This window comes from Pimephales promelas, chromosome 7 (assembly GCF_988280905.1).
Source record: "Pimephales promelas chromosome 7, fPimPro1.hap1.1, whole genome shotgun sequence".
Lineage (NCBI taxonomy): Eukaryota > Metazoa > Chordata > Actinopteri > Cypriniformes > Leuciscidae > Pimephales > Pimephales promelas.
This window is the reverse complement of record NC_142775.1, coordinates 8,526,796-8,551,982: the sequence shown is the minus strand read 5'-3', so window position 1 is coordinate 8,551,982 and position 25,187 is coordinate 8,526,796. Positions and strand designations below refer to the sequence as shown.

At 37.6% G+C, this 25,187-nt stretch overlaps 1 protein-coding gene across 4 annotated transcripts in view; it reads right to left on the bottom strand.

The window, feature by feature from the left end:
- The window catches only part of galnt13 (polypeptide N-acetylgalactosaminyltransferase 13), a 102,567-nt gene that overhangs the window by 63,958 nt on the left and 13,422 nt on the right, over positions 1-25,187 (bottom strand). For all 4 annotated transcript variants that reach the window (XM_039663986.2, XM_089133031.1, XM_089133032.1 and 1 more), the window contains 3 exons: positions 17,655-17,823; positions 12,619-12,785; positions 7,080-7,287 (listed from right to left, as the gene is read on the bottom strand). In XM_039663986.2, the coding sequence (XP_039519920.1) occupies positions 7,080-7,287; positions 12,619-12,785; positions 17,655-17,823 (544 nt within the window). The remainder of the gene's footprint in view (positions 1-7,079; positions 7,288-12,618; positions 12,786-17,654; positions 17,824-25,187) is intronic.

Here is a 25,187-nt window from a genome sequence, read left to right as displayed (position 1 = left end):
CCTTAACATTTTTAGGCTAGAACATTTAAAGGGTTAGTTCACCCAAAAATGAAAATTAAGTCATTAATTACTCACCCCCATGCTGTTCCAACCCCGTAAGACCTTCGTTCATCTTCGGAACACAAATAAAGACATTTTTGATTGAATCTGAGAGCTGGATCAGTCCTACATAGAATGCCTAAGGGACTGGTGAGCAGCCGGTAACAAGAAGTAGTGGAAGGAGAACGTCCTCGTCTCAGTTCTCGCGCATGCGCCCATAAGGAAGTAATGGAATAGTGGAATAAAGTCATTATTTATGTTTTTTTTCGCACAAAAAGTAGTCTCGTCGCTTGATAAACCTATAATTGAGCCGCTGTAGGCACATGGAATATTTAAACCTTTTCTTTAATGACTTTATGGGCCGTCAAGAGCCAGTCCCTTAGGCATTCTATGTAGGACTAATCCAGCGCTCAGATTTAATCAAAAATATCTTTATTTGTGTTCCGAAGATGAACGAAGGTCTTACGGGGTTGGAACAGCATGGGGGTGAGTAATTAATGACTTAATTTTCATTTTTGGGTGAACTAACCCTTTAAAATATAGCCCATCATCAGTGATGCCGGTAACGCGTTACTAAGTAAAGCGTTATTCTAATTTGACCCCCTTTTTCAGTAACGAGTAATATAACGCGTTACTATTTCGAAACCAGTAATCAGATTAAAGTTACTTATCCAGGTCACTGTGCGTTACTATTTTTGTAATTTTCCTTAGTAAATACATATATTTATTTCTTCTTGCATCTCGGGGAGTGTGCGCGACAAGTCACGTTTTCAGCATGAGGTTCGCGTCACGTGTACCACGCACGCAGCGACACAAATGTAAACAACGTTGGAGGGAGGAGAGAGATGCGCTTTTTCTAGCTGGAAATACAGTCACTATTTTGAGTTTGTCTCAGCTAAAGACGGCAACATTAAGGTCGGTTGTAAACTGCTGGCGGTGACAAAGTGTTATCTACCTACAGAAACACTTCGTCAAATTTGAAAAAAACTAAAAACAAACAAAAAACATTTGGATTCGCAGCACCGCACAGCCAAACTTACAGAGCAAGTCACGCCAGGTGATGCGAAGCAGAGAGCAGGTTCCCCACCACAAAAGCAAAAGCTGGACTTCGTTGCAAAACCAGTAAGTGGGGGGAGTTGAAGAAGTTGGTCGGGCAGTTTGTTGTGGAGGAAATGCTGCGATTAAACACGGTCGCCTTCGTTTCAACCCGAGAGGTTTGAGAAGCTTCTGTTAATGATGTACAACCACTGGTTTTTACTCGCCTCTCTCCTTAACTCATGGGATTAAACATAAGATAAAAAATAAAGATAAAAAAATAAAAAATGTAGATTATAAATAGTAAGTTTTGTCACAGTGTTAACTGTTAAATATTTCAGGTCAAGACATTTTATAGTCTATATTTTAAATTTTTATAAAGACAAGTATTTATGTTAAGTGAAGACAAGAAAGGCTGTCTTTATTTTATTTTTTATAAAAACAAGTATTTATGTTAAGTGAGGTGAAGAAAGACTTAAGTTAAGTCAAGAAAGACTTTTTTTTTTTTTTTTTTTGGTAAAAAATGTTTTTTTCAGGAAATAGTTTTTAAGCTAAACTTTCAATGACAGGAGATAGATTGTTGATGTTACTGTTAAAAATACACTTCCAATAAAGTGAATGTTGGCAAAACCGGTTATAATTTTTATGTTGACGTTGTGTGTTTTTTTTTATGTTGAGGTCGTTATGTTGAGGGTGTGTTGTCGGCAACTGCTGAATGTAACTAATAAAAGTAACTTGTAAGTAACTTAGTTACTTTTAAAATCAAGTAACTTGTAAAGTAACTTAGTTACTTTAAAAATCAAGTAACTTGTAAAATAACTTAGTTACTTTTTCAAAGTAACTGTGGCAACACTGCCCATCATATACATTATTATTGATGCAGTCAAAAACTCTACAACTACTTAGCAACCAGGCCAGAAGCTTTGACTTACATTATCTGAAACTAAGGGAAATGATAGTGGGTATGGGAAGGAAAGAAGATGTATTTCTTTGTTTTATTTTAAATTATGTATTATACTGCATTAATAGTCTTTCTAGTTACAGTAACCCTCTGAGGTCTAGGGTGTATTTGGGGTGCTTGAGATGTTTTGAGATGCCCTCACATTTGTGCTTTTTCAGTTGCTTATAAACATATTAATGGTATAGGTGAAATTACACTCTATTTAGCACAAACAGGGCTACCATAATAGCAACATGTATGTACATGTTTATATTTTTGAGAGAAAATTGTTTATGCGTGGTTATTGAAAAAAACAAAAAATGAAAGTTTCTGAAAATCCTTGCGTTCGTTCGTTATTCACACACTCAGACACCTGATTCATATTTAAACAGTCTTTTTGCAGTTTACAGACACTATTCAATAACGCAATTAGAACAAAGCACTTAAGAATAAATGCCTTACATCAGCTCTATCTGTGTGCTCCTCACAATGAAACTACCATCTGAGGTAACTTTTCCAGGATTATTAGATTAGTATTATTCCTCTCAGCTGTCGAGGTACGATTTGTATAACTGAATGTTTTATCCAGCTGGGAGTTTTCATGGCTTGCCTCAACATTAGAGTTTGAATAGCGTGCCCTCTCAGTGGGCGGGGTCACATTAACACGTCATAAGCTATAATTAGGTGAAAGGAAAAAGACTGACATCTCTCTCTTTTCATACAGATAACATCAACTAGGAATAGTTGTTTTTCATATAAATAACTTAATTTAAAAGAGAATATAAAGAATATAAATCTTTCGTGTCTCTGTGACAAGTATTTACTGAGTTACAATTCATTTTTCGGACGCGTTTCAGAATAAACTCCACTGAGAGAAAAAAGGTAAAACGTGCATCATGTTTATTTTTATTTATTTGACAAAAAGCAGAAGACTTTGTTTTTATTGTGAGCATGCAAAAAACTAGACACTTAACAGGATCAAATGATGTATAACACTTATATGTAAGATCAAAATCAGCAGAGTAATTTGAGTCTCTTTTGCTCTTATAAGAAAAAAAGTGAGCTGGTATCGCCAGCGATACGCTCGACCCCAGGGGGTTAAGGCTATATGTATTAAAGCAGAGTGCTCTGGGTAATGGTTTATATCCTGTCAAAACATACAGTAATCATTCCCATTGCATTTGTATTTTTCAAAGATGTCAGGGAAAAAGCAAAAGATATTTTATCATTCTGGGCACCAAAGGCTAAGTCCCCTAAAAAGGTTGCCAGATTAGAGGAGGAGACAGTGGAAGAGAGCATACAGGAGACAGTTAAATTGGGCAACCGCATGTGATCTCACTCCAAGTTGAAAAAGCCAACATTCAGAATTAAAGTAACGTTCATTTTGAAATCAAAGTAGTGGTTTGGGACACAATATTTACAAGTGTTGACAATGACAATGACAATTTATTTGTATAGCACTATTAAAAACAACAGTTGTTGACCAATGTGCTTTCCACATAGACTCACACATCAATAAGGAACTTATAAAAAGCACATATAAAATACAAATAAAATACATATAGACCATTTTACAAGATGTAAACAACACTGGTCCAGAAACACTTCCTGTTTCAGTTTGTAACTGTTTTCTTTATTTCACATGTAAAGAAAAAATCTTAAAGATGTTTGTTTAACTTTTTGATTCAATTTTATATGTTCTGTTGGTTGTAACTTTTATGTAGTGTTAAAAAACTGAAACAGGAAGTGCTTCCCCAGATAGCAATCAACGTGGAAATATGACATAGAAACAACGTTGATCTGACATTGTTTTGCTCATCGAATTAACGTTGAACCAACGTCAGACGCGTCATTCTTTCAAAACTAACGGAAAATCAACTTGAAATCAACGCGTTGTTTCAACGTTATGAGAGCAAACCAATTTTCGATTTTCATTTAGCTTTGAAGAATGCCACGTCTGACGTTGGTTCAACGTTAATTCGATGAGCAAAATCAACGTTGTTTCAATGTCATGAGAGACGTCGTTTCCACCTTGATTCAATGTCAGTTTGCTGTCTGGGTCTGGACCAGTGTTGTTTACATCTTGCAAAATGGTCTATACAAACAAAGTCTTTAATCAAAAGCGTTTGAAAATAAATATGTTTTAAGCTTTGATTTAAAAATAGTAAGAGATGGAGCCTGTCTTAAGTTAATTGGGAGAGTATTCCAAAGTCTGGGTGCAGCGATGCAAAACGCTCGATCTCCTCTGCGCTTTAACCGCGATTTTGCGATGGACAGTAGGGCCAGATTTGAGGAGCATAGAGACCTTGCAGGCTTTTGTTAAATTAATAATTCTGCTAGATACGTTAGTGCTAATCCATTAAAAGATTTATAAACTAAAAGTAATACTTTAAATTCTACTCTATAACACACCGGTAACCAGTGCAGTGATCTTAGGATCGGTGTAATATGCTCTCTCTTTTTTTTTACCACACAGGAAACAGGCCGTAGCATTTTGGACAAGTTGTAAATGAGATAGTGTTTGCTGACTAATTCCCAGATATAATGAGTTACAATAGTCCAATCTCGTTGAAATAAATACATGAATTAATTTCTCAAGATCTTTAAAAGAGAGAAACGGAAAACGGAGAAACAAATTTATTTGACGATCAAATTTTAAATTATTGTCTAAAACAAAACCTAAATCTTTCACCCAGGGTCTCAAATACACAGACATCTCCCCCAGATTTAAGTTTACAGATTTTGATAGCTCGGATAATGAAAAATAATGATTTCAAAATAATGATTTCAGTTTTCTTTTTGTTAAAATTTGAAAAATTTAAAGAAAGCCATACCTTTACCTCTTCTAGGCATGCTGTAAGAGACATTATAGGCTTAAAGATTCTCGTTTGACGGGAAAATAAATCTGTCTTAACTGAAAAGCTCCTATTTGTTAAAAACGATATTAACCATTTCAAAGCTGTACCTCCTATACCTACACAGTCCTTGAGAAGGTCAATTAGGATAGTGTGATCAATAGTATCAAACGCTGCTGTTAAATCAAGAGGAACAAGTACTGAAAAATCACCAGAGTCGCAAGTAATTAAAATATCATTATATTTTAATATATGACCAATGCAGTCTCTGTGGAGTGATATTTTCAGAAGCCAGACTGAAATATTTCAAATAATGAGTTCTCAGCTAAATAACTCTGTAACTGTAAAAGAATATTTTTTTTTCCGAGAAATTTAGAAACGAATGGCAAATTAGAAATTGGCCTAAAATTTGCCACAACAGAAGGATCCAGGTTAGATTTTTTAATCATTGGACGAATCACTGCATGCTTTAAAGGGATAGTTCCTTTTGAAATTAATTTTTGATATGTTTTAGCTTACCTCAAGGGTATCCAAGATGTAGGTGACTTTGTTTCCACAGTATTTTAAATTTTGACATTTTTCAGTCAAACCATTGTTGTCTATCAGTCATACACTGGAGGCTAAGGGGGTCCACCAAAAAGCATGCGTGGGAATAGCACGGGTGCGAGGGCCCTTTTCATCGCTGCTTGCAGCTTTAATTAGTTATTTATCTGTATTGAACAAGTTTTGTGAAGTTCAGCAGGGAATATGTAGCTGTTCAAAAAGTATAAAATAAACTCCATCAAAACGTATTATTTGTGTACTGATTTATATGATACAATCTACATAATTAATTCTATTGGGAACCATTTATGCAGATTTTTTTATAAGTGGCACATACAGTATATTGGTGACACACATGATAATTCCGATGTGAAATGTGCTAACAACGCAATCCTTAGAAGCACATTTGCCATTGACGGGTTCGGATGTGCTTTCTCTCGCTCTTTAACAAGCATTTTGAAGTGAATAAAACTACCTCATCAATATATTTCATGAGATAAAGATGCTTCAGTGTAATGTAAAAACGTAATAAAATTTAAAGTGATTGATTGCATTTTGAGTGTTTTATCGATGCTTACTAGCTTTCTCCATTATATATATGGGCAGACTGAAGGGAAGAGACGTGTATCCCAAACATTTCACTGTGCTCTGTGTATTTTAGCAGTTGTGTTTGATTGTTATATTGAGAAATGTTTGAAATGTGTTTAATATCAAGTTTTTATGAGTTTAATACATACTAAAAAGTGAGGTCTGTATGCAAAATTGTTGTCGTTTTTTTTCTTTCAATTTATTTGTGTATAATCTTTGACATTTTTCTCAATCTAATTAATTCACTGATATGAGTAAACTGTGAGGAAATTATATTTTTCCTTGTATATTATTTCTTATGCCATATAACAGTGACATGTATTTTGTAGCTTACTAAATTTTGTGATTTTATTTAATTTGTCTTTGTTTTGTAACTATTAATTGAGTAAGATCTTGAGAAGCACATTTTCCATTGATGGATTCGGATGTGCTTTCTCTCGCTCTTCTAACGAGTGTGCTGATTGAAGGGGAGAGACGTGTACCCTAAATAATTCACTGTGCTCTGTGTATTTCTGCAGCGAATAAAGCATCCTGAGGCCTCTTCCATCGACATTTTCTTTATTGACGAGAACAGCAAACACAACCAAGAGTAAAATTGTTACATGTACACATAAAAAAACATAGTACCAGAAATATTATAGCCTAGGGGGCTGGGAACATTTGTTTGCTTTTGCCCTTACAAAAAAGTTCAAGTTCAAGTTTATTTTAAGTATATTTTATGTAGTAAGAAATACTAATATCAATGTACTAGTAGTATACTTGTAAGTATACTTGTATACTTGTAAGTATACTACTAGTTCAATACTACTTGGGACTAAACTGGCCCACTTTTTAGTTTATAAAAGTATAACAGTTGACATGTAGTTGCAAATTAATGAGAGTTAGTTGAAAAAAAAGTTGCTTATAGTAAATATAATGTCTAAAGTGTACTATAGAGATAAAGTGTAATCGGTAAAACAATGCAAATAACACAAGAAGCCACACGCATTCAAGTTACACATGGCAGTGCCAACTCTTATGATAAAAATAAGGTGGATAGAATTCAAAGTTCTAGACTCAGGAGTGTAGTGTTCACTCACCTGTCCTCTTTGATTCGGGCCAGCAGTGGCTCTAGCCAGCCTATAGTGCACTCACAGTGGGCATCAAGAAATGTGATGACCTGACCTCGCGTGGCAGCTGCACCCCTCAGCCGCGCTCGAATCAAACCGGATCGTTGTTCCATCCTCAAAATCCGGACTGGAACCTCCAGAGTTGCAACATAGTCCTCCAATTTCTTCTTTAGAAAATCTGGAAGAAGAAAAAAAAGATGATGTGATCTACATAGATGATTTATGGTGGACAACACATCTTAATGTTTAATGTTAATGAGGTATCTAAGAAGCTGAATGACATTTATGAACTTAATGGACTGTATAGAAAGTACAACCGCAAATCCAGAAAAGTTGGGACATTCAAGAATCTGTGATTTGTTAATTATCTTTAATCTTTATTTAACTGACTAAAAGTTTTCATCAACCAACTTAAATAAACAATTTATATTTTTATGGCAGCAACGCACTCCAAAAAAGTTGGGACAGGGTCATGTGTTACATCACCTTTCCTTTTAATTACACTTGTTAAATGTTTGGGAATTAAGGATGCTTACTGTTAAGTTTTGCAAGTAAAATTTTTGTCCAATAGACCCTTTTACCGTTGGTAAACATGGTGACGTTTTTTTGTGGGCGGAGCTTAGGTGGAGGCAGAAAGATCCATCTGGCCACTTCACTAACGCTAGTTAGCAAGGATTGTTAGATTGTTTTTTAACAATGACTGGAGAAAATCCGATATTATCTTAATGTGTAAGGTCACTCAGTGTCCAGGACCGCGATTGTTATTTCCAAAAGTTATTTTTAACGGACGGAACCAGATTGGCCAACCTGTAGCCGCCTACACGCTCACTCAATGCATGGACGATCTGACAGGATTAACGTACGTCACCTCGGGTGAGTGGCCTGACTTCTACACCTACCTTATAGAGAAACCGATCGTAAAGAGAAACTTAGGCATACAAATCTTTAGATGCCTATATGGTCCTGTACAAGACTTGTGTGTATGATCCGCAGTTCTGCAGAGCCAGCGCCGAGACCACGACAATGTAAAGAGTGACATTACAGTGTGATTTTAAAGATGTGAATATTTTCTAGAAATAAAAGTTCCAGATACAGCATATTCATTTTTCATCAATTCTTGCACCAAACAACACAACAAGATGACATTTAATAATAGTAACAATTATTTAAGCTCCTTATTATGTAGCCGAATCTGTGCTGTTTTGCATTGACCGCCTCCAGTTTTCACTTTGTTTTGCCTGCAGCTAGCGCAGTGACGTAACTGTGACGTCGGCGCAAAAGGGGTCTATATCACCTGATACAAGATAGCTGCAGTCCATGGGGGAATTTTTTTTTTTTTTTCATGAATGTGCAAGTTTTAAGAAGAATCAGATCTGGACTCAAGGCAGGCAGTCAAGCACATCCACGCTATGGTGTAGAGTGTCTTCAAAACCACTCTATTGTAGCACATGATGAATGAGGCCTGGCATTGTCTTGCTGCCCAGGAAAGATATCATCTTGATGGCTGTATATGTCTCTGTACAAACTTAATATATGCATCCACGCCAGTGGTGCCTTTACACTCATGCCGTTTGCACTGATGCACCCCCATACCACAGAAGTTTGCTTTGTACCTTTCACTGATGAAAGTCTGGATGGTCCTTTTTGTCTTTGGGACTGAAAACTCAAAAGCAGTTTTTTTCCCCGAAACAAGCTGAAACATGGACTCACAGAACATATTTCCACTGTGATTTTTGATAATCTGAGAGGAGCTGGGGTACATAAAATGCTGCATTGAACAGATGTATAGCTTTGTCCTTGTGTAACATAGATTCAAGTTGGATTTCTTGATGCAGTTGCAGACTGTGTTAAGTAATAACAGTTTTCCAAAGTACTCCTAGCACATGTGGCTGTATTTAACAGGGTAGCATGATGGTTTCTCATTCAATGCTGTAAGAGGGGTCAAAGGTCACAAACGTTCAACAGAGGTCTCCTGCCCTTGCCCTGCCTACACGGACTGAGATTTCTTTGGATTCCCTGAATCTTTTCACAACATTATATATGGTAGTAGGTGAAAAACATAAAGTCTGTGCAATCTTGCATAGAGAAATGTGATTGGTGAATTGTTTGACAATTCTCTCATGAAATTTGGCACAAAGCCATGACTTGCTTGCAAAGACCGGCCTTTGGTGGATGCTCCTTTTATACCTAAACACGATACGCTCACCTATTACCAATTCCCCATTGTGGACTGTTTCAACAGTTTAACTTAGATACATAGGCGGAAAACGCGGGGGGAACGGGGGATTCAGGACGACTCCTATCTGAGGGTTGTCCCCCCCCAAAAAAAAACATTAAAATATGTGTATTGTAAATAATGTAATGATATTCTTAAAATAATTAAGAAATAAAATTTAAAAAAATGCAAACGGGGCAATAACAAAAAAAGCGTTCTAAACATTTTGAGACCCCCCTCCCTTGCCTCACAGTGCGTTTGTTCACTGCCTCTGCCCCTTTTACCTCAGATACACACATTCCGGTGGCGGGAGAGAAGAACGTAGTTTTTGAGTAGTTGTGGCACCGGACGAAAAGCGCAGCGTCGCGTCGCGCAGCACCACGTCTTTAAAATTCGAACACATTATTCTCTATGAGTGTACACACACCGGCGGCGCCATTCGGTGACTGTCCGCGGCGCCCAGCGACGGCTCAGGACCGTGTTCAAAACCCTGCTGCGCCACAGAGCGCCATTTACATAGTTTTATATACAATTTAAATTATTTTTGTCTCAAATCGGTGCTGATGGATCCTGACTTCGCCCTATGCTGCAATATACATTTAGTTTTGCATTCATTTACAGAAATCAGCTGCTTGAATGATAATTGCTGATGTTATTGGATTTTTCAGGTGAGATTCTTAATTCATTCAGTTAACGGATGCTCTGGGGTAAAGTTTTCAGACGGCAGACTCAGCAACGATTGTATTTAATTGTACAGTACAATAATAACATAGAACAGACATTATTTTCATTTCATGTCATTAAACATTACAATATTGCTGGCCATACACTGATGAGAAAGTGCGCGTCCGGTGTGCGATACCTGGAGTTGTCCTAGACGTGACGCGGCACGGCGCTGCGCTTCTCCTCCGTGCGACCCCCTTTATTCAATGTTATTTTATTCACTTTAAACATCGGATGAAGTGATTATTTTCTCTTTAATATAGATTATGCTGAGTCATTATAATAAATCATGTCAAAAAACAAATATATGATTGTGTAACCAATGTACTTTTGCCACTGATGCAGTCTGCTATGTTAGCGATTATAACGTTACCCTTCCTTGTTTATAATAGTCTATGAGTTTACCTAGCTTGTTTAATACAGTATAACCCCACACACAAACACACAGAGTGTACACATACACTACTACGTGATGTAACGTTAGTCTTGTAGATTAGACTAGTCCGGGTGCGCCGTGAATTTAGATTTTAACGCTTTCACTGTGATTTAGTCGGTTTATATCATTTAATATAGTTAAATAGTGAGTCAATGAATGAAATGAAATGAGTCGCTCGCTGCGTGAGGAGAGTATGTAAACAGATTCACTGCTGGTTTAAACCAGAAAGAAATTTTAAGAAGTATAATGAAATGGTCTCCATGCTACACTAATAATAGTAGTAAGGCTTTCCTCTGTATTTTTTTGTTTTGTTTTTTGCCTGTATTATTGGTGTCCCCTTCAAAATTTGCTCTTGAGAATTCATCTTTGGCTAAGCCACGCCCTAGAATGTAGATTCACCAATCACAGCGCAGCCAAGAACGAGCCCCCACAGAGGTCGGACACTTTTCCACAGCGTTTCATTGACTTTCAACACAGGCGTCTCATATTTTTGGTCTCGGCAGGCTATTACCGTCGTAGTTTTATCCAAATTATGGTTAAAGGTTGTGCCTCGGGCATTTGTAACACAGATACGTGTTTCCCAGAGAGGTTGGAGGGGGGTGTCTGTTTTTTCCCTTCCCAAAACATAAGCCATGCAGTGCGCAGACGAAGTTTGACGGATGTAGAAACAGTAACTAAGGGGAGCGGGGCTTAGCCAAAGGTGAATTGTTATGTTTATTGTCCCCCCCCCCCCCCCCACCAAACATTTTGATGAAATTTTCGCCCCTGCTTAGATATCTATAGTCTTTTTACACTTTTATTTTGCCTCTGCCCCAACTTGGAGTGTGTTGTGGCCATACAAATCTAAATTGGTTTATTTTACAGAATACACTTAAAGGGTTAGTTCACCCAAAAATGAAAATTAAGTAATTAGTAATTACATGCTGTTCCAACCCCGTAAGACCTTCGTTCATCTTCGGAACACAAATAAAGATATTTTTGATTGAATCTGAGAGCTGGATCACTCCTCCATAGAATGCCTAGGGACTGGCTCTTGACGGCCCATAAAGTCATTAAAGAAAAGGTTTAAATATTCCATGTGCCTACAGCGGCTCAATTATAAGTTTATCAAGCGACGAGACTACTTTTTGTGCGAAAAAAACATAAATAACGACTTTATTCCACTATTCCATTACTTCCTTATGGGCGCATGAGCGAGAACTGAGACGAGGACGTTCTCATTCGTCTACTTCTTGTTACCGGCTGCTCACAGCTTAGGAGTTTTACCGCCCCCTACCGTATAAAATGATGATCCATATATAAGGCGCTCCGGATTATAAGGAACACTGTCGTTTTTTGAGAAGATTAAAGGCTTTTAAGTGCACCTTATAGTGCGGAAAATACGCTAATTGAAAAGCGTATGTACAGCGCGCATCTTCCTCTGCTTGTAAACAGAAAGTTTTGCGCTTCCAGCTATATCAGCACATCATCTTATACGGTAGGTGGCGGTAAAACTCCTAAGCGGTGAGCAGCCGGTAACAAGAAGTAGACGAATGAGAACATCCTCGTCTCAGTTCTCGCGCATGCGCCCATAAGGAAGTAATGGAATAGTGGAATAAAGTCGTTATTTATGTTTTTTTCGCACAAAAAGTAGTCTCGTCGCTTGATAAACTTATAATTGAGCCGCTGTAGGCACATGGAATATTTAAAGCTTTTCTTTAATGACTTTATGGGCCGTCAAGAGCCAGTCCCTTAGGCAGTCTATGGAGGAGTGATCCAGCTCTCAGATTAAATAAAAAATATCTTTATTTGTGTTCCGAAGATGAATGAAGGTCTTACGGGGTTGGAACAGCATGGGGGTGAGTAATTAATGACTTAATTTTCATTTTTGGGTGAACTAACCCTTTAAGTTAGTGAGAGAAAACATTGGATATTTTTTTTCTTTGTACATTTGTCAGTTAAATAAAGGTTAAAAAATTAACAAATTAGATTCTTGAACTTATTACATTTTACTAAATGTCCCAACTTTTCTGGATTCCGGGTTTTAGAATTACACTAAGTTATTCTGCCACTGACTGCTAGAGTGATACCATGTGAACAACTCAACATGGAAGCATAATTAATAAAATCAGTAAATTTAGTGATGTGATTAGGACCTCTCTCGCTGGCATCATCCACCAGTAGTATCTCAAGCAGCAGGTGTCTGGGCGAGCGGTTTATGGCGCTGTGTACGGTTCTTAGGAGTGTACTCCATGCCTCATTATGAAACACGATCACAATGCTGGTGTTTGGAAGCTCATCGGGGAATGTCTTCGTCTTACAGCTGAGGAACAGACAAGAACAGAAAAATGTTTAGACAGAGTCAAGTAAGTCAGATTTATTTGACCTTTCACAATACATATTGTCTCAAAGCAGTTTAAAAGACAATTATGATGTTAATGTTGATGAAATGTAAAGATCTTTATTCCTTGCATTTAGCATATTAGAGCTGGGTAATAAAATATAGAATGCATTTTGTGGCGACACAAACAAACAAGCAGCCAAGATGCTATTTAGTATATATTGCTTTCTACTGTGTACTGAATGTATGCAGGTAAACATAAGGGCGGGCACAAATATAGTTTACATTTTGTAACAATATAAACAAGCAGATGAGATTAGCTATTTAGTATATATGGGATATCTTGTGTGTTACTAAATAGTTATGTGGTGAAAGGAAAAGACCATAAGGTTAAAATTGCAATACAAATTTAAAACTTTGTTATGGTAATAGAGTATATTGTGAATCATTGTAGCATTTTGTGCTTAGCTTTTGTAAAATCCGGCACGAAATCGACCCAATGGCGGAATTCGATTCGTGGTGAATGTTTCAAGCATGTTCCGTCTTTCCCATGGCAAAGTGATGCTTAATTAAATACATTTTTAAATTTAAATACTTTGCAATACATTAAATCTTATGTATTAACTCGTTTCATCTGACTCCATAAAATGAAAAGGGTTTATCAATGATATCTGTGCATCATTTAATATGTTAATGCTTGACTATTCCTTTTAAGTCTGTTAGAATAGCCAAATATAACAATTTATTATGTGAGGTAAATGTATTATTACAGTTCCACAAGATAATGAATGCAAACCATCAATGTTTCTAGAACAAAGAGCTTTACCCAACATATTAGGCTACATGAGCTGAGCCTTGAAGACACAACATCATGGACTGATCTGAATACAAAAAGGCAGCCCCGAACTCTAGTTACATCTCCCTTTATAATCAGACCTCACCTGATATGTAAATCACCAGGTTACAATGGAAAGTTACTGAATCCCCCAACCATGTTTATTGGGGGCAGACCATTTGCTTGGTTGTAATTTGCATTCAGACAACAAGGCAGAAGGTGTTAACTAAAAGACACACCTTCTGTGTTCAAGATATTTCTATATTCTTAAAACCTTATTACCTTTTGTTTTATTTCTTTGGGAATGAGACATATTACCAGTTACCCTGAGACTTTCTAAATGATATCAAACACTCCTTAATGATTATCACATTCACATTAAAACCAGATTCTTGTGTGAGTTCTCAGTGTCATTGACTGACTGAGAGAGAGGGAGAGAGAAAGATGTAGTTCAGAGGGAGGGGGTAGGGTGTCAAATGTGAATTTTGCAAGCAATGTCATTTGTCTTCAGAGGGCACTGGTGAGACCAAAACTGAGATCCAGTTTTCCAGTCTTACACTTCCAAGACATATTTGTCCCAGGTTGCATTAATACAACATTAAATCATTGTTGATCTCTGACAATGATAGTGAACATTGATTTCATACAAAAAAAATCCTCTTCAGCAGACTGAGAAATATGTTACTTGCAAATTTTAATTAGATAGATGACTATTAAACGGCTCTCAATGAAAAAAGATGCTTTTTGCAAGAAACATGGTAATGGCATCTAATTATCTATCAAGCAAGATAATGACCCTCTGCGTACCCTAATTATATAAAAATAGCATGAAATGGTTCCCACAGTAAAAGCCTAAATCACTTCAGTAACATAATCTGGTCTTTCTGTTCCATAAAGTGAATAAAAAGGACTGTCAAGTGTATTATGCACGAGTATTGACTGTATACAACTAACAAATGTATTCAGCTGCTGTCCTAATATAGCCACATTAGCTAGTGGCTACATCACCTAGATAGCTAGTGGCTAGCATCACCAAGAGATCCTGAATAAAGCATGAAACTGCATTGGAGATGGAGTGAGCTAAAAAAAAAGAAAGAATATGAGAGTAAATGAAAAGAGATGGATGAGTAGCTAGGGAAGGGTTTCTGATTCTCTTTGTGTGCACAGACAGGATGGGGGCAAAAGGGTACAAACTGGAGACAGATTACAGATGATGGCGTGCAGCATCTATCTATGAATACCATAGTGACCCACAGGAGATTTCTGCCCGATGCAGTGAGTGAATTGCACAAACAATAGAGCTGCTGAGTTTTTTCACTGCAATATTACACCAATGTTGTTGCTCTAGGAGACAAATTGATTTAATTTCACCCCAAGGTTTTCTTACATGATTTTCTAAAGTATTCATGAATAGTGCTTGCTATGGCCAGTGGCCACCCTCACTATTTCTATTGCTCATAGATGTGATTTAAACAAACCCATAACCACAAATTATCAAACTTAAGCATGTAACTCGTTCCACAATGTGGTATTGGCATAAATGATTCCTCAAATCAAGCAGCTTGTTGGCTATTAGTTTTGTAAGTGATCTGACATTTTCAACAATTTTCACCTGGTAGATGATAAAATAGCAAAATTATTCCACAGACTTAAATTTAAGGAGAGACCAGAGCAATGTATCTTTTGAGACCAGAATTTCTAGACTTGGAGGTAGGCTCTATTAACTTGGGCTGGTAAGCAATCACATAACAATGATGTTTAATAGCCAAGCAACACATCTTAAAACCACTCCAAATAACACCTTAGCAAACATAAAGGAAGCACCACTGAAATTTTCTTCAGGAAGTGTAAAAAACCCAGTTGTTCTCCTCCCTCTTTCTTTCTCAGTGCAATGAAAAAGGTCTTTGTTTACAGAATCCAAAGAGCCATTCGAGTTACATAATGAAATCCCAGAGAGCTGTTAGAGCAAAACATGCCACATTCATCTGGTGCGTTTGAGTTATGCCACTGTTCAGCATACTGAAGGATGTCACCCCTCCCTGCATTTGCTGATGTATGATTCTCTTGGAAGCAGCATTTGCTCTGCAGTTTACCAAAGATATGGCATTTTTGTTCACATTTGTTTGACTTCAATGCTTCATTTTACAATCTTAAGGGAATGTAGTGACAGTTAATGCTTCAGGAAACTACTGTACAATAATCTGGCTTTAACAATTATAAATAATGATAATAATAATAAACAGTAACTAAACTATGTTTTAATCCTTACCACCTATTCTTGTTGAACGTTAATAAAAAAATATCTCACACTCTAAAAAATGCTGGGTTGTTTTAACCCAATTTTGGGTAAAATATGGACAAACCCAGCCATTGGGTTACATTTTTAAATTACATTTTGACCTCAATGTTTGAGTTTGTTCATATTTGACCCAAAATTGGGTTAAAACAACCCAGCATTTTTTAGAGTGCATGACAAAATGGATGTTTGAAACATTTGAACTCAAATCATTTCATTTTAAATTTCCAAAACAGATGGACAGATGTTTTCAGCCCGATCTCATGAAAGTTCGTATCTATGGCACGAATGTCATTTCTCGTGGCATTTATACGCCAAAAACAGTTTTTGCGTGTATATGGCACGCGATTTTCGCGTACATATGACACGCACTTTTTTGCGTACAATACGCACGAACTCCCCACCCCCCTCCCCCCTAAACCTAACCCAGGGTTTTTTAGTGCGTACCATATACACGAAAAAAACACTTTTGGCGTATAAATGCCACGAGAAGGGACTGGGACTGTGTAGTGCAAATTAAATATATGTATTGACCTTAAAAAAATCCAAACTTCCATGTTATGTTTTATTTTGTCATCTAATTGGGCTTGTGTATTTTTGGTTGATATTTGCGTACAATATATCAGCTCAACTGACAAACACAAACACATCTAATCAATTCCAAATCTTACCCTATTCTCCCAGAAAAATTGCTAGATTTAGAATGCATGTGTACAAAACCACAAAAATGTTACCACTGCGATGACAAATACCCTCTTGCATCCAGAGCACACCAACCTATTATGTAATCATCATGGACCAATAGAATATTAAAGGTTAAAGAGCCAGCGCAAAGATTTCTAGAAAGTATGCACTGGTCAGATGTTTGGAACCACCGAAGCAAACTTCTAACAAACCTTGCTATGGCCAGATTTAGTTCAAAATGACTTCATACCTGGGGCCTTGTATTATAACATTTTGATAAGTGGTTCATGAGAAAAATCACATACAAATAGTATTTTTACACTGAAACTATTTCATTGTGGAAAGTCCTTGAGGCTAATTTGTTTCCACGAAGACAGGTACTCTCATGTAAAACTTTAATTGTCAAACTCAAACAGGCTAGCAGGGCTGATGGCAAATGTAACCATGAATTTCAAGGTAAGCACACATGCCATTCATCTAATAAATGTACTAATGTACTAATAAATGTCTGTAGTTTCAACCCGATCTCACGGGAATTCGTACGAATTTTACGAGGTGGCTAATTCGTAACAATTTGTACGACCTCACTCGTACGAATTAGTACGATTTAGCTAAATCGTACATATTTTACGAATTAGCCAATTCGTATGAATTCGTACGAATGACCTACCCCTGACCCTGCCCCTAAACATAACCGTCACCTGGGTTTAGACAAATCGTACAAATTTGTACAAGTGAGGTCGTATGAATTCGTATGAATTAGCCACTTTTGAATCACTCGTACGAATTCGTACGAATTGGTCGTGAGATAGGGTAGGTAATTTTCACTATAGAAATGACAAATTATTGCTGTTTATATCATTAAAAAAGAAACATAAAAAGTCTATTTTTGTTTGAGTTTCTTGTCATTGTATTCTTCATAAAACACAAAGGACAACTGATTTGTGTTTTTTGGAATTTTGGCAGCATATTGGATCCTGTGATTAGAGTCATTAATGTGATCATGATTTGTCTGTACAAACACACACGTGCTCACCCGTCTAGCCGAACATCTGGCAGACTCCTGTTGAGCGTGATCATGTCACTGGCCATCAGGTTGAACTGATTAATCTTAAAGAGATCTTTCATTCTGTCCTGCTCATCTTTGGGAATAATCACAGCCTTCCCCATTTCACCTGGAGCCTCGTAGGTGCGCGACATCACCGCTGGAACAGAGAAAGCAGGGTGAAAGTCAGTGTGGATTATGTACTCTGTATGTACTCTATTTTTTAAGATGGCTCCTGTCTGTATACGCGAAGTGAACTTTCTTCATAAAGTATCTTAAACGGTCTGTACACTTACAAAGTTCTCAATGCTTCGTTTTGCATGTATGGAGCCTCATTATGTTACAGCGTTAGTGTGGGGCTATTTTGAGCCTTGTTAGTGGTATAAACTAGCGATTTCTTGTTACTTAGTGAATGCCCCCATTACTAGCATTATACGCTAAACAGTTTTTAGAGATAAAACTCTTTACATTCGATTATCATGAAAACAAATCTCAGAGAACGGTTGACTATGTACCGATGTTTTATTAGACCAAAGGTTCATTGTTCGGAGTTCTCCTTTAAAGGTAATTATTTAGGATTTTCCCAATCAATTCCTACTGAAAAAAAAAATCCTCCCCTTCATTATTTTCTTCATTAAGTTAATATTTGCAATTGACTTCACATATGGAAATAAAATGGCTTGTAAATACTCAAGCTCAGATATCACAACCACATATTACACATGACTTGTGGTATTTGAACACATATGGCTTTCAGAGCCTTCGCTAAAATCCATTTAAATTGGCAACTGTGTTCTGAACCATTGATCCATGTTATAGGATGTCAACACAGACACTTTCTGTCCTTGAAATTTTACTTAACACTGTAATCAAACAGAAATGGCAAAGAGAGCAAGCAAATCAACATGTTTTTTTTTTTTATTTAATATTTTTTAAACCTTTTTTTAAGAAAAAAAAATCAAATCTGAGCAAAATATACAATTTGGTGCAGAGCTCTGAGTTCCCTCGGCCCCACCGTGGTCCGTCATCCCTCGAGCTCCCTAGTACCTCCAGATCCACCTTGGTTCATCATCAACCCTGGTTCTGACATGGACTTCCGGGCCTCCGGCTACACCTCAGCCTTCCACTTGACTCCTCCTTCCTACACATATTCATTTTACCCGTGTCTAGTTTGGTTTCCTTAGTTTGTCCCATGTATTTATAGCCCTGAGATTTCAGTTGTTTGTTGGTTGTCATTAGCCGCGTTTCCATTACAGATTTGCGCAAAACCTTTGAGATATTTTCTAAATGTCAATAAAAAAGCGATGATGTTAACCTTTCCATTAACCGATGTTATGTGACTGAAAATTAAAAAAAAAATCATGGCAAATACAGTAGGCGCGTTATCCAAGCAGTAATGGCAAGAAAAGATACTTGTGAGCGGGTATACTTGTCTCGTCTTCTGTCCAAACATACCGAACCATCTACATCAGATGACATGTAAATGCGCAAAAACTGTTTCCATTGCAGTTTTGCAAAACATTGCTTTTTCAAACTGCCTGAAAAACCACCTCATGTGGGCCTGTTTTGCGATATATAGGAGTTTTTCGATTTGTGCAATTTGAAGGGTAATGAAAACTATTGATACATTGTGGGGTTTGCGTTTATTCTTTGATACTTTAGCGATCTCCTGCACGTTTTGTTTTATACTAATGGTTTTGAAAACGACAGCGTATCCTTCATCATATGTGTTGGCTAGCAGTGAGATGACAGAAGATTGTGTACAACAGACTTTTCAGCAAACTTTTGATCATGTTAATAATTTAGACGCCTTGTAAATTTGGATATTAAGTACGATAGAGTAGGCGTTATAGGTTACGCCCATATTTGCCCTGTGGTAACTGAAGATGCTCCTTCGAAAACATTAAAGTAGCACACGTTTGCTAGTGAATCTTTTCCAGGATTTTCACCCTCCTACAGTCACCTCAACCTCCTGCATCTGATTACTAGAATATGAAAACAAAAATAGTATTTAATATTTATACAAGTAAACACACAAAAAATGCATCCTTTAAACAGCCAACAGAGTTTTTTGAGTTTCTGAAGAAAATGTGAGTGGTTTTGCCCTTGGAAAAACTCACAGCCACAATGCTAGGATGCATTCCAAGTGGTTTCTAGGGCATTACAATGTGGCTGTTAAGATGTTGAGTTGTTGCTAGGGCTTTGTGAACAGTTTGACCAGCACTGTGATTTGTAGTCTACAATATTATTTCATGAATTTTATCACTGCCATCTATAAACCAACAGTCTGAGCTCTCCCAGAGTGACATCCATCTGCAGAAGACCAGGTTAAGAGGGTTCAATCCAAACCTCTCTCAGCCAATCACGATCCTCAGTAATGGATTGTCTGATCTGTTTCAGGGTGAACCTGTTGGTCTGCAGGGGCAGGTTTAGACAGGATTATTCTGCAGAGCACGTGCATGACATGATGGCTTTATGAATATTGACAGAAAACCGCATATGATGCAGGAAGCAGCAATACACGGCAATAAAAGAAGGAGTGCTGTGACTGCAGTATGACGAAGAGCAACTTATCTAAGTCTTTGACAAAAACTGCAAGAGTGAAACTCTGCAGCCTTGCTTCTTAACGTCTGTCTTCAACCTTCACAGTATTTCAAAGCAGAACACCGGGGGATTTGATATACCCTTACACACAGCTCTCTTAGCTGCCTCATCCATAAATAGCATCCATTTGGGCACAAGGACAGCCCATAATATCATGTCATTGAAATAAATCTGGAAGCGTTGTCCCATACTCTGTTCCAAAACCTTGTGAGTTGCCTTCGTAAACAGTATTTTAAGCTTTTTGAAAAGGAAAGACACCGTATTCTGGATAAACTGCAAAGCAGCAATACTAGTAGACTTTGTGCAGGAGACAATGTACTGTGTCAAAACGTACTGTTTTAATAATAATAAAAAAATTATAAATCCAAGATACAGAACAGAGCCGGTCTGACCCTTTTAAAGAGATTCTCTAGAGTTATTCTTAAAGACGTATAAAAGATGTTAAATAATTAATACTCACTAAGCATCTCTCTTTTGTTTTATTAGAATGTAAAGCTCTGTTGCATTCTCAGTCTGGGAAGAGGGTGATGTATACTTAATGATGTAGCAATTAAGATGTGGAAGCAACAATGCACCACTGCATTACTATATTGATCCCAGTACACTATTTATTAAGTAATAAGATCCATATTTGTAACAACATCTGTCCTCTCTTTAAGGCGGCTGTTTTTGTGATTCATCTACTGCAGTGAAAAGAACTTAGTAGCCTATTTGGCTGCACAGTAAAGCTAAAAATAAACCAACTTATTTTATCTTTTGAACAGACTAGAAATCTTCCATAGATAGGATATATAAAAATGCATCTAGATATAATTTTACAGAGATGTGAAACAGAAGGAAACTCTAAAGACTGGACAAAACTGATCACATTAGTGGTGTTTCCATTACTATTACTACACTCAGTGCCATATTAACTAAAATATTGTGCCAGTGCAAACTCTCTTTTGCCGTAAAACAAATACTGTCAGAATTTACTAATGACACACAGTGAAAAAAAAAAGTGTTGAAAAGACGTGGACAGGGTTAATTTTGTAGCTGCCCTTATTGGATATGCATTTGTAGAAAATTCCCTTTCAGGTGCAAAGTTTATGGGAGAGTATTTAAATTAATCATGCAAGATGATTTAATAAGGTTTGCGCTTATCAATTTACTGTATATGTGCCATTATTTAATGCCCCAAAAAGCATGTCTTAAAGGGACACTTCAGCTTTGTATCTTTAGAAACCCAGTAATTTTTTTGAATGGTCATGGTTTATTCCGTTATTTTCCCCTGAGATGGGAGAAATAAGGATTTAAGTGTTTTACTTGCTTATTATGACGTAAAAATCGTAATTTTGCGTCATAATAAGCAGGAAGTCACATTTCATTAAAAAGTGTCGAGACTACAAACATTAGCTCATTATTATTCAAGGGTGTGGACCCCACTCACCTTACAGGCCTATTACAGATCAGTGGGTGGGACTTCACTTGCAGATACTGAATCAATATCTGCCATCTTGTTTGGAAGCTAAGCTAACAAGCACTGTGAAGATAGGAAGTATGATAATGATGGAAGAAACTAAACATGATATGGAAGAAGAGGATTTTGAAATTCTGCTGCTCGAATCCGATGTAGACACAGATAGAGTCCGTCTGCTGCAGAGAATTTCAAGGATGGCAATTTCTCCTGAACGAAATCTCTCAATCAGACGAGCACATCGACGTTTGTGAACCATCCTAGTTTCGCCTGACTGAACAATGCAGGTATTATGCAGTAATTCACCAAATAAATACAAACGAGGAGTAATTCACTAATGAGTTTGCCAATGCAACATTAACAGGGTTTGTTGTTTTGGGAAGGAGGCGGGAACCGGCGAATATTTAAACATTTTAATAGTAAAATTAACAAATACAAAACGAAAGAAGCCAGCAGCCCCTCATTGACGCCTGCTGTAATGTTACACACAACAGAAACAAAACACAACATAAAATCAGGCCTGTTTCTCTCTCGATCTGCTGTCGTCACTCCTCATTTTATGCTTTCGCTCCACCGTGAGAGATGTGAGACCTGTGTGTCTCACCGATGTCTTTCATTATCACTCACGCCACCGGCCTCGCACCGTCCTCTTACGTCCCTCACACTCGATCGTCCTGCACGCCACAGCCAACTAACTAGACATTTTGTGTGAAATGAATTTCTAACTCTGGTGACAGCTAACGTTAGCTTTGTAGACGGAAGAGTGATTTCTCTGATTGCGCAGTTCCGGATTAGTCGGTATGGCTTGCAGAGCTGTGCAATGGGGTGCATTGTGGGAGTTGTTGTCTTACATACAAATGCGCCCTTTGGTTATTTTCTGTCTTTTTTAGGTCAAGAGGGCACCAAATTCCAAAATTATTTTACATTTCGACTACATATATGATCCACTTTCAATAAAAATGCTCCTTTAAAGGGGACCTATTATGCAAAATTACCTTTTATAATATGTTTGAACACCAATGTGTGTCCACAGTGAGTGAGAACAACCAGCAAAATCAAAAGCAGTCTCTTCAAAGGAACTGATTCTGTATCCTCACTGTAGCAGCTGGAGATGTACAGTGTCTGTGCCAAATAGGCATTAGTGTTGGGGTTTGGGATGCACCGATGAACATAGGGGGTGCTTTTACACTTGCCTCATTTAGTTTGTTGAATCACACTAAAGTTTGTTGTCCCCCTTGGTGCGGTTTGTTTGGGCGAATGCAGCAATCGCCCTAGAGTGCACACCAAAAGCATACCAGTACGCTTTCAAACAAACTCGTTTGTGGTGAGAGTGTGATCCGACCTCGAACAGACCCAACTACCAAAGAACCCAGCTGCGCTGTGCATTATGGGAAACGGAGAAATGTTTATTAACAGTTTGCACTTTTAGCATGGCAGCTCGCGGACAAACTTGAGTTGTGAGGAGGTGCGGAGCCTCATATAAATGTGCCCTGCACTCTTAGCTTTATCAGTCAAGAGCATGCTCTCTCCGCCACAACCGTCTTGCAGCAGCAAATGTTCGTCTTCGCAAAATCCTAATTGCAGCTTTGTATATATGACATTGTATCATATGATATTCATGAGTTTCTTCATATTGTGTTAGTAGCTGATGACACGAAATCAGTAAAAGAATAAATATTGCACTATAAATTGCCTGTTTTTGCACTTCCTGCTTTTCCCTGCTTGAGACAGCCCGATCTCATGAAAGTTCGTATCTATACCACGAGTGTCATTTCTCGTGGCATTTATACGCCAAAAGTGGTTTTTTTTTCGTGTATATGGTACGCACTAAAAAACCCTGGGTTAGATTTAGGGGGGTGGGGAGTTCGTGCGTATTATACGCAAAAAAGTGCGTATCATATGTACGCGAAAATCGCGTGCCATATACACGCAAAAACTGTTTTTGCCGTATAAATGCCACGAGAAATGACATTCGTGCCATAGATACGAACTTTCATGAGATCGGGCTGCTTGAGAATGTCTGTCCAATGAATGAATGACGTAAGAAGTGTTGTGTTGTTTACACATTTTGGTTCACTTGCAAAAAAGGTCAGTGTGAATCTGAACCACACCAAACAAAACAAAATAAACATTTTATTTGGCCCGGAAGTAAGTTAACTAGTGGACTTTCCTGGTGTTAATACACCCTAAGAGTCTCCATAGACTCCCACCATGAGTCACTGAGGACATGGTGGTTAAATATAATTTTCAAAGGAAATGTCCCGAAGAAAATCACTTAAGTCTTATACTTTTTGCGCCAATCATTTTGCTGGATTTTAAAAAGGTTGATTCTGAAAGAGGGGTCAATACCAACGCTTCGTATCCAGACAACTTAAGCATACTGTACGTCATATACTGTGAGTCCTTCCAAATTGCCTTTCTGTAAGAGAACTTGTTGGCACTCGTTGGCATGGAGATCTTCCTTCTGTGCCCCCTGACGGCTCTGTTAGGGCCACGGAGGCCGTTTCGGAACTCTCTGTCATGGTCTAGGAGGCCGTCCTTGAACACTGTTGTTCCACCATAGCCATGGCTTTCTGCGGTCGCCGGCTCCACCGTGGTGATCCAGCTCCAACATGGCTCCTTGAGCTGCCCTTTTACATGTTCCTTGTGTTGCGTTTGAAAATGTCTTACCTTTTAGTTACTTCCTGTTCCTGGTGCCATCTTTGTAGTTCTTTGTAGTTTATCCCATTGATTAGTCTTGATTGTTCCCAGGTGTGTCTTCTTTGCTTGTGTATATATACCCCTGTATTTTATATGTTTTTTTGTTGGTGGTTGTCCTTCCATGGATGTCATATGTGGTAGTTTTCAGCTTGATCTCTTTGTTTCCTTGTGTTCCTTCTTTGTTACCTTCTTTGTCATCATTTATATCATTAAATTCAACCTGAATTTAGATACATCTCTCATCGAGTCTGCTTGCACAATACTAGGCGATTACATTCATCTGTTTTGGATAAAACTGAAAAAGCTTTAGCTCCACTCACTGGACATTCCATTTTAAAAGTGCAGATTGAAGCACCATAATGTCATTTTGCAGAAACGTCGCTACAGGCACATTTTCCCAATGAGCCTGGGTTGTTGTCTTGGGCCAGTTAGTATGCAGTCACTAGAAATTGTATGCAACCATCTAAAAACACTCAGGACACCTTAGCAACCTCATTGTAATGCCCTACACACTAGCATTGTTACAATGAGCTGTGCAACGGAAACCATTATTAGCTATTCAGCTTTTTTTTCTTCTTTTTTTTCAGAAAATGTAAAAAATAAAGTTCCTCATTATTAAATATGTATTAAATGCCAAAGGAAGTGGAATTCTCAGCATTTATAAGACTAGGAATAATAAGGATAGATTCACATCAGAATATCTGTGACGAACTATGCCAACTGCCAATTCATTTTGATATAAGATATTTGCTAGCCAATGAAGT